The 11,153-nt window shown below is 37.5% G+C and overlaps 1 protein-coding gene across 1 annotated transcript in view; it reads right to left on the bottom strand.

Annotated features, from left to right (window-relative positions):
- Positions 1-3,620: 3,620 nt before the first annotated feature.
- LOC110440289 (SCY1-like protein 2) overlaps positions 3,621-11,153 on the bottom strand; it is a 34,131-nt gene continuing 26,598 nt past the window's right edge. The window contains exons 14-17 of the mRNA XM_021483261.1: positions 9,474-9,574; positions 8,457-8,538; positions 6,148-6,309; positions 3,621-5,633 (exon numbers count right to left, since the gene is read on the bottom strand). Coding sequence (XP_021338936.1) covers positions 4,569-5,633; positions 6,148-6,309; positions 8,457-8,538; positions 9,474-9,574 — 1,410 coding nt within the window. The 3' untranslated portion in view covers positions 3,621-4,568. The remainder of the gene's footprint in view (positions 5,634-6,147; positions 6,310-8,456; positions 8,539-9,473; positions 9,575-11,153) is intronic.

Raw genomic sequence — 11,153 nt, 5'->3', positions numbered from 1 at the left:
GATAACCGCCATTATCCGACCGTAATTACTGGAGTTATTACCCTTGGTTTCATTAATGCGATGCATGCGTTCCATGATGTTGTATTGCACTCATTGATCTACCAGTTATGTTGAATGATTTCTCTTTTAATATCAATTACTCACAAATACTTCATATATTTCAATCATACAAACAACTGCTCATTCAATGTGTGACGGGCGTATTATATACCACTCGCGGTAACCTTGTTTTGGTTGTCACTACTTTGTTTCTTGCGTTGAGGATGTGTTATTGTTTTATTTCAATCTGTATTTCCTTTGCGGATGTCGTCGATGAAGCAAAAGACGTATACTCTTTCGGAACACCTGGTCTTATTCTCCTTGTTTATTTTCAACAGCTCAAAGTTAAGAAAAATCTCAAGCTATGTATTGTCTATGGGAAATCTTAGACTTCAGGAAATCTCAAGAGTTGAGATGTTTTATACAAGTGGGCCAAGGTGTCCCGAAGGTAAGCGTCGTCAGCTTCATCGATGACACGTACCCGCCATGTAAATCGAAGTTGAAACCATGTAATAACACGTCCTCACTTCAAACCCTCGGGTAGTGACAACATAGCCACAAAACATTCAGAAGAACATAATAAAAAAAAATGACCTCTATATCACACAAAGATATAGCATATTTCCCTGCAAGGTCCTGATGGCGACCGTAAGGCATGTCCATCTTCATTAACATGCATTTTTGGAAACCCTGTACTATAGCTTTGTCCGTCAGCAATCAACATCTATCACATAAGTCATGATATTCGGAGCAAGCTCGTGGATACTACATCAACTATGACATATCAACGACGTAGATAACGGAGAAATGGTTGTTACTTTCAAGAATGGAAAGTTCACAATAGGAAATCTGATACTTCTGTATTCTCTTGTTTCTTTATTGAAATGTTGATGCATGATTTCATGAGTTTTAATTCCTTGAACAAAATCCTTCGAACTAATTTGGACAATGAAGTATGTAGCTGTGTGTACTGAAATTGGAAGTTTTTAAACATATCTTTAAAGTACTATAAGCAAATACTATTTATAATATTTCCTATATTTTGTCTCGTTTGATTACTTCTCAATTATTAATAAAGACCAAAAAGACATGATTCATCATCAACATTCATATTTATTTCTCTCGCATAATGCACAACCGGAAATTATTTCCATGAACTATGGAAGATTCTGGCGCAAAGTATTGTTACTTGCATCATAACTAATTGAAGGACTGACCAATGCAATTAGGTCCAGGGTGTTGCCCACTAGTGGGTAACCAAAAATGTTTACCAACTGCTAGCAGGTTTATCCAATGAGTCGGGAGTGAGAAAACCTATTTAGTGGTTGTGGGAGCAACATATATATATCCCAGGTCAGTGCAAGTGCCAATTTACATTACCTCATTGTTCGTAGTACAGTAATCCCAGCCACCCCTTACTTTAAGCCAGACTTTTTGTGTTGGTCATATGGGCTAGTTGCAGGAGAAATTTTCTAGTACTTGAAAACATCAAAATTCATTGTAAACCAATAAAGCTAAATTAATTACTACAGACATTACAATGGATATGTACATTAATTAAATAAATTGCACACAATAGAGATTAAGTTGGAAAATTGTTTATCACAGAATTGAAGTGTCACATGACGATATGTAGAAAGAAACATTTTCTTTCGAAATATATGTAATAAATCTCTACCAACAAGAAGCTATAATGGAATGCTAAGAAAGATCATTGCAGCTCAGAAACGACAGCATATTAAAACAAAAGTGAGTGTAACACAATAACAAGATCTCGGTGTGACGACCCTAATAATATATTGGTAGTTCAGATGATACTGTATATGAAATAATGTTGTCATGCAATGAAAATGATTTATATTCCAACCCTTGTTGCACTACATGAGTGTGGTGATATGAGTCTGAAAGTCCTAGTGATCAACACATTATCTAAACAGTAAGTTGTACACCGTATAACATTAGTACTGTTTTGTAAACTGGAAAAAATGTTAATAAACATAGTTTGCTTCTGTAAGAAAGCAAAAAAAGGCATGAGAAAAATTAGCATTTAAAAACATTGAATTATGTGACAACTGCATTGTGACCTTGTCCTTTGAATGTGAACATTTTACACAAATTTCTTTGCTATATCTTGAGAAAAAGGTGTTTTGAAAAAAACCCACAATATTTAAACCAAATAATTAAAAGAGTTATAACATTTATATTTGGGACTCACAACCACTATCATATTCCTGTGTTTCTATGAACAGTTCAATGGTGAACAAAAACAGCAAGACTGTTGGTATTTGAGTCATTGCTATGGGAGAGAGTGATGCTTTGAAAAAACAACCTCTAATTGGATTTTACAAATGACTTTGTGACCTTGACATTTGATCTTGACCTTGACATTTTTCTTTCAATATCAACTGCTTTCACCTGCAGGAATTTATTCTGATTCGGCAATAAAATGTGGTAAGTTTACTTTTATCCCACCTGTAGCTATCAAATGTTTCAATTAACTTATTCAATGAATTGACATGAATAAACATAAGGAAAAACAAAAACAAACTGACTTTACAATCTCCTATACTTGGTATGGGGCCAAAGAATAAAAACACAGATACATTCCTTCTAGCTAGGTAGATACACATCCTCAATATGAACCATCTCATATGTGAGACACCCAGATTTGTAAAACATTCATAGAAAATAAAGAAAGTGTCATGCAAGCACTGGTTATATAATTACCATGATAACCAAGCATTGATAGATGTACAGCATTGAGATATATAGCATTGTCAGTCTCTACACTCACTTAACAGTCATATGATATATATGCTACTGTAATGAAACTACATTGTCTAAATTTAGTACAATTAATTTCATGTTAAATAACAATATTATCCAATTGCATTCAGATAAATTTATCTCAAATTTCATTTCCTGAACGATTCACTATTCACTAAGTCCACATATTAAGGACGTCATTTGTTGACATATTCTGTGATCTTATCATGACAGGGAAATAGCTTCTAATGTTCTTTCTCAAAGAAGAGGGTGATAACAAAATAAAAATGTTGATTTTCATTATCAATTGGGATTATAGAAAAAAAATATTGTGTTAAGTAGATCTGTATAACCTGACCTCTATTAATCAGAAACACACAAACATTAAGATGTTCTAAACAACCTCGGTCATCTGACATCTACAGGAACATACAAACAACAGGCTGTCCTATAGAACCTCTGTAATCTGACATATACAGGAACATACAAACAACAGGCTGTCCTATAGTACCTCTGTCATCTGACATCTACAGGAACATCCAAACAGGTTGTCCTATAGTACATCTGTAATCTGACATCTACAGGAACATACAAACATCAGGTTGTCTTATAGTACCTCTGGAATCTGACATCTACAGGAACATACAAACAGCAGGTTGTCCTATAGTACATCTGTAATCTGACATATACAGGAACATACTAACAACAGGTTGTCCTAAAGAACCTCTGTAATCTGACATATACAGGATCATACAAACAACAGGTTGTCCCATAGTACCTCTGTCATCTTACATCTACAGGAACATCCAAACAGGTTGTCCTATAGAACCTCTGGAATCTGACATCTACAGGAACATACAAACATCAGGTTGTCTTATAGTACCTCTGGAATCTGACATCTACAGGAACATACAAACATCAGGTTGTCTTATAGTACCTCTGTAATCTGACATCTACAGGAACATACAAACAACAGGTTGTCCTATAAAACCTTTGTAATCTGACATCTACAGGAACATACAAACAACAGGTTGTCCTATAAAACCTTTGTAATCTGACATCTACAGGAACATACAAACAACAGGTTGTCCCATAGTACCTCTGTAATCTGACATATACAGGAACATACAAACAACAGGTTGTCCTATAATTCCTCTGTAATCTGACATACAGTACAATGTATTACACTTAAGCTTGATGACATAAGAAACTACTATGATTGGCTGTCATTGCACATCCCTTAATAGAATCAACCATAAATATACCAAAAAGTATATTCAAATTGATATGCTATCTAAAGATTACAACATCACTAATAAATCTGGTGATATGACTGTAAGTTTGTGGAAATAGTACTTTTCTTCCAACCATGAATTCACATGATGTATTAAATTAAACAGTTGTCCCTTTAAACCTTTATAAGATAAATAATTCTACCATTGTCCTTTGAAGAATAAATAATTTGTTTGGTATATTTTTCATTTAAACCATGCTACTGTCATACTTTTCAGAGTACACAGCACTATACAGTTACTGCAGTTTACCTGATAGGGGCCCAATGTGCTTTGTATAGCAATATGGATAATTAGGAATAACTGCTGCAGCTCCAAAATTCTCAAAAACAAAAACATAAATTAAACTTGTTTGAAAGTTATTGTTAAGGTTGAGAAGGTCAAACACCCTAAAAAGGATAAGGAATGATTATCAGGGACATGGGGTATTAATTTGTTCGAATACGGTAAAGCCCCTGCATACATTAACTATTAACCAAATATATCAGACAGATCATTGGATGATGAGTTGTTTGACATTCCTTGAGATGTGATTGGTTGAATTCCTTGGCTTCCCATTGGCTGCTGTAGCTGTGATCCCATTGGCTGTAGCATGCCTGTGGAGTTCTGCATGTAGCCCTGACTTCCACCAAACTGTCCACTTCCCATTCCAGACATCTGACCCATACCAGCCATTGGGGTACCCATATTGCTCCCCATCATTCCATATTGATTTGAATTTAAAGTTTGTTGTTGTGGAGGTCTGACATTTGACTGGGACATTTGGTTCAAAGACATTTGTGGTTGTTGACTTGATGACATAGGCAACAAATTGTCAAAGGACGACATATTCACTTTCTGACCTGACACACTATTTTGTCCCATCATTGTAGAATTTGGATTCATTCCAAAACCACCAGACATTCCTACTGAGCTTTGACCCATTCCACTTGACATACCCATTGAACTTTGACCCATTCCGCCTGACATACCCATTGATCTTTGACCCATTCCACCTGACATTCCCTTTGAACTTTGACCCATTCCTCCTGACATACCCATTGAACTTTGACCCATTCCTCCTGACATTCCCATTGAACTTTGACCAATACCACCTGACATACCCATTGATTTTTGACCCATTCCACCTGACATACCCATTGAACTTTGACCCATTCCACCAGACATACCCATTGAACTTTGACCTAAAGGTTGCCCCATAGTTCTATTTGCTGGCACAGAATTTGTTCCAAACACAGATGCAGTAGTCCTTGCAGCACTTGAATTCATAGAAGTGTTCGTTGCCATGCCAGCAGACCCATGGTTGCTGGATCTGTTCACGTTCATTGGTGTTTTATTTGCCGAGGGAGGTATTCCAATCAGATTGGAACCCATGAGAGAGGACGTCAGGTCCTTGACCCCTGTGTTTGGAGCTCGAGAGGTCTGTGGGGACTTTGTTGAAGAACTGGCTGCTGTGCCTAAAGGTTTCTGGGCTTTGTAAAGTCTTTGCTGTTCCTGTTGTTTTGCCAATTTCTGCTTCTCTTCCAATGATAATGTCTAAAGGGAGAAAATTATTTTAAAATGAGAAAAAAAAATGTTGATTCAATAAAAAAACAATTACTGTTTCTTTTTTGATGTTATTGACATGATATTGGGGGGTAACATGCTACATTACCAGTAACAAATCTGAAACAACAAACCAGGTAAATTAGTTAACATTGTGAGACACTAATGCCCTCTTGGCGCTATAGTTGACCTATAAATAGCAGGTGACCTTGGTGTTGACCTTGGGATCCTGTGATACAAATGCATCTAAGGTAATTTCTCATATTTGACCTTTGTGTAAACTTTGAAGAAGATCTGTTCGGAACTAAGTTGGTACAAATATGGAGCACCAAAATAGATATAAGAATAATAGAATCTTTCAGCCCTTGGGGTGAGATAGGGGAATCTCAACCCTCCAAGAAAGCTTCTTATGTTGCTAAACACGAAGCTTGCACTAAGCATATATTTTTCCTACCAAACTGATGAATCTTGTTCCGAACTTACAGAACATGAGTATAATACATGCCTTTGATGGCTGACTGATAGGGATAGCTGCCTGGTGGTTTTCCTCCTCAATCTTCACAACTTCCCCACTACTGCTGACAGGGGTGGTGCTACTTGACCTTGGGGCCGACTTTTCACCGCTCATCATTCCACTGATACCAAACCCACTCAGAAATTTGCCCATCTACAAAAAATACAAAAAACTTAAGGATCCCTGTGCCACTACCAAAAACAGTAGCTATTCACTGGAAATTGTGTTTTATCTGGCATGCCTATAGCTTTGATAAATCATTTCTGGAAAGAAAACCATATCTTGCGGGACTTTTATGATGAAAATTAAGAAATTACGAAAAAAAGACGAAAAAGAAAAAAAATATCACCAACAGTAGTGTTCTCAGTAGGACAAGTCCAGAATTTGAACCCTGGATTTCAGATTGTTATACAAGAGCCCTGACCGATTAAACCACATGGTAACCGCAAGTGTCCTGGCCCTTCTGTACATGTGCTACAGTATATCCAAAGGAAATTAAGGTAATGTTACCGTACATACAAACAAGAGGCCCAGGGGCCTTAATAGCTCACCTGGTATTTTATTTTTCAATTTAAAACCTGCTGAGTACCATTCAGGTTTATCAAAGGAGTACAAGAAACAAAGTTGCAAGAAGAACTACATATAAACATTTATAAATATTCAATTCCCTTTGCCCAAAGATTCTCTAGAACAAGTTTGATTAGGTTAAAATCCCTTCAACGGTACAGAAGGAGAAGGGTCTTTAATGTTTTCCTCTGATTCCCCTAATGGGCCCCACTCATCTGCCCCAAATAAGGGGGTCCACACACCTCAGTTTAAAGAAAATTGATTCTTTTGTCCCTAAGCATGCTTCAGACTGCATTTGGTTTAAATCCCTTCACTTGTATAGTAGGAGAAACAAAATCCTCTATTTTCCCTATAGGCCCCGCCCCTATGCCCCCACACCCTCCATTTATACAAACTTGAGGCTCTGTTGTCCAAATATGCCCTAAAACAAATTTGGTAAAAATCCTTCTATTAGTTGAGAAAAAGAAGATTTTTTAAGATTTACCTATTTTCCACCTATTTGGCCCCACCCCTCTGCCCCCAGGGGGACCATACCCTCCGTTTATACAAAACTGAGAACCCTTTGGCCAATGATGCTCCAAACCAAATTTGGTCAAAATCCCTTCATCGGTACAAAAGGACAAGGATCTTTGATGTTTTCCTCTTTTTCCCTTAATGGGTCCCACCCATCTGCCCCCTAAAAGGGGGCCTACACACCTCAGTTTATATAAAATTGATTCTTTTGTCCCTCATCATGTTTCAGACTGCATTTGGTTTAAATCCCTTCACTTGTAGAGTAGGAAAAACAAAATCCTCTATTTCCCCTATTGGGCCCCGCCCCCACATCTAGAGGGGCCACACCCTCTGTTCATACAAACTTGAGTCTCCTTTGTCAAAAGATGCTCTAGGACAAATTTGGTCAAAGTCCTTCAATTGGTTGAGAAGGAGAAGATTTTGAAAGATTTACCTATTTGGGCCCGCCCCTCTGCCCCCAGGGGGACCATACCCTCCGTTTATACAAAACTGAGAACCCTTTGGCCAATGATGCTCCAAACCAAATTTGGTCAAAATCCCTTCGTAGGTACAAAAGGACAAGGGTCTTTGATGTTTTCCTCTATTTCCCCTAATAGGCCCAGCCCATCTGCCACTAGAAGGGGGCCCACACACCTCAGTTTATACAAAATTGATTCTTTAGTCCCTAATCATGCTTCAGACCGTAGTTGGTTTAAATCCCTTCACTTGTATAGCAGGAGGCCACACCCTCTGTTTATACAAACTTGAGTCTCCTTTGTCCAAAGATGCTCTAGGACAAATTTGGTCAAAATCCTTCTATTGGTTGAGAAGAAGAAGATTTTAAAAGATTTACCTATTTTCCCCCTATTTGGCCCCGCCCTCTGCCCCCAGGGGGACCATACCCTCCGTTTATACAAAACTGAGAAACCTTTGGCCAATGATGCCCCAGACCAAATTTGGTCATAATCCTCTGAGCCGTTCAGGACTAGTAGCGTTTTAAAGGAAAAAGGTGACGGACGCCGGACGCCGGAAGCTGCGGCATGGGATAAGCTCACTTGGCCCTTGGTTCTTCCAAATCATTGACAATATATGATTTTTTATCAATTCATCCCAGAACAAGAACTTTGAACACAGAATCTGAGTTTGAGCATGGGAACAATTTCATTAATATGTCAGAGTTTAATTTTTTTTAATTAAATAACCAGGGAAAGAGGAAATTTAATTATACATGTAAATCTTACCATTGACTGCTGTCCAGCCTCTTCACCAGTACTGACCAGCTCATTGTCGTTTGAGGAGGTGATCTTTGTAATTTGAATGGTCCTTCAAAACAAATATATCGAATCAGTTGATTTATTTTTCTTCAGATTATATAGCATTTTCATCTGTAGTACTATATATCTATTGCATTTCAAGGCAACAAGAGTTCACGACTAGAGGCAGAAATGATTCAATTTCATTTCTGTGATTGTATTTTTTTACGCAACAGTAAAATTTGCTACGATTTTACAGTGATGCATTCAATAACTGGTATCTATGTAAAGAACTGTTGTTGCATTTGTTGTAAGACATACATATATTACTGTACCTGTGTTAGTCCTACTATTTATGCAAGTAAACATGTAGAATTCTAACATGAGAAATGGTTATCTATGCCAATACATGGAAGAATGTTTCAATAGTCATACAATATTTTGTGGATACATTTTTTTCCGGTAACATTCAAAGAACCTTAAAACTGCCAACATATCACCTTGCAAAAAAAATAACCTGCTAATAGTATACAGTGTATAACTAACCTAGTCAAACATGTCCACATATTAGTCATTGAGGAAGGTGAATCGCCCTATGATAAAAACACAGAAAGACCAGTTTTACATTCACATGATTTGCATTTTGCAGTTCCTTTCAAACGTACCATTATTTAGAGGACCTGTAGCATGCATTTAAGTTCACACACCCCTGTCTACACACTCCAGTTGCTTAAAGTTTGGTTATAGTTAACATTTTAAAATATGAATACAACAAACTCAGGAACATCTTATATTATTTCACTGCTATAGATTTGAAGTGACAGATCAGCTTGATGTGTTTTGAGGAGTTTTTTTGCTTTGAAAGCCCATTTTTCAGTGGCAACAATTTGAATTTTTCACTAATCACTGGTTAGTGTTAACTACCTTTGAGCAACTGGATTTTCAGAGTTTGACTGAGCTGGCTTAGTCTATACAAAGCTAGATATTTTAACAAGCTGAACATACTGTTGCTCTTGTTTCATTTGATCGAGCTGTTCGAGTTTGGCCCGCTGATCCTTCTCCATGCGACCCAGCATGTCCCGAATCACTGACATATAGGCATTGAACTGAAAACAAATTTGTCATTAAATACAAAATGTTTATACATATTTCTTTCTGGAGCATAATGGATACTCAGCTTTGTTGTACCATTCTTTCTATTCCCCCATTTTAACTGGAGTTTTCCGTTCTCTCACTTTTAAAAGTTAAATTTACTTCTGAAGAATAAACTGAATCTTATAATGAAAATTCTTACATTGTAAATTGTTGACAATGTGACTACAGTCAACATCAATTAGTGAGTGTCTCTTGTTTTGAGTACATTAGAGCAATGATAATTATCAAAACTGGTCTTAATTCATGAAATTTATCAATTATAGACTTTTGTTGAAGTGAAAATGTGGTAATATATACCTGAGGAAGTGATATTAACCAAGATGAAGTTGAGGTCTATATCACTTTTTTGGGTCCATCTAACCACATGTTCACCGAAATAAAAGTCCATAATCGTTATATTAGATACTAAATAATGTTTCAATAATCAAATATGATAGAATATATTTAAATTGTAGAGGGTAAAGTCCTGCCTTTGGTAAAGAGCATCGTGACGTTTCAATTGACGTCATAAAATGAATACTAACTAACCTGTGTTTCTGAAATTGTAACCAAGTCAATATCACAAATAACTGACCTCCACATGATCATGATCCGACCAATGAGGACGTAGGGAAAATGTGTGTCTTCTTATATTATTAACTATGAAATTAAACTCATTACGCTGAATATGATAAGAAAACACTTGCAATAAAAATCTGCCTACACTGTACCAGTGGGAGAGACATTTCTCTACAATGTGAACTCAAGTCATCGCATATCCGATTGTGACCATTGGTGTAAACTTTCAATATCTCAAATACCTGCCTATGGCTGACTCTATTAAAACACAACAGAGACTATCTTAACAAATGTTATTTGCATGGGCCTAAAGTCTTGCTTTTTTAACCCAAAATTGGAAAATCAAATTTTCACAGATTATAATTTCACTATCGAGACACGTCAAGGAACTAAATTTTTCACAACATTTTAACAGATTTGGTTTGGTTTGTTTATGTTTAACGTCCTATTAGCAGCTAAGGTCATTTAAGGACGTGCCAGGTTTTGATGGTGGAGGAAAGGCAGAGTTCCCGGAGAAAAACCACCGACCAGTACCTGGTGACTGCCCTACATAGGTCTTTAATCCACGTCCCAGTGGTGAAGGGCTAGGGATAGCAGAATGTCAGATGCCTTAACCACTTGGCCACCGCGACCCAGTGGTGGAGGGCTAGTGATAGCAGAATGTCAGATGCCTTAACCACTTGGCCACCGCGACCCAGTGGTGGAGGGCTAGTGGTAGCAGAATATCAGACGCCTTAACCACTTGGCCACAGCGACCCAGTGGTGGAGGGCTAGTGGTAGCAGAATGTCAGACGCCTTAACCACTTGGCCACAGCGACCCAGTGGTAGAGGGCTAGTGGTAGCAGAATATCAGATGCCTTAACCACTTGGCCACAGCAACCCAGTGGTGGAGGGCTAGTGGTAGCAGAATATCAGACGCCTTAACCACTTGGCCACCGCGACCCAGTGGTGGAGGGCTAGTGGTAGCAGAAT

The sequence above is a fragment of the Mizuhopecten yessoensis genome, unplaced genomic scaffold, assembly GCF_002113885.1.
Source record: "Mizuhopecten yessoensis strain PY_sf001 unplaced genomic scaffold, ASM211388v2 scaffold11177, whole genome shotgun sequence".
Classification (NCBI taxonomy): Eukaryota; Metazoa; Mollusca; class Bivalvia; order Pectinida; family Pectinidae; genus Mizuhopecten; species Mizuhopecten yessoensis.
Note: the sequence above shows the minus strand (reverse complement) of the source record. Positions and strands in the feature narration are given on the sequence as shown.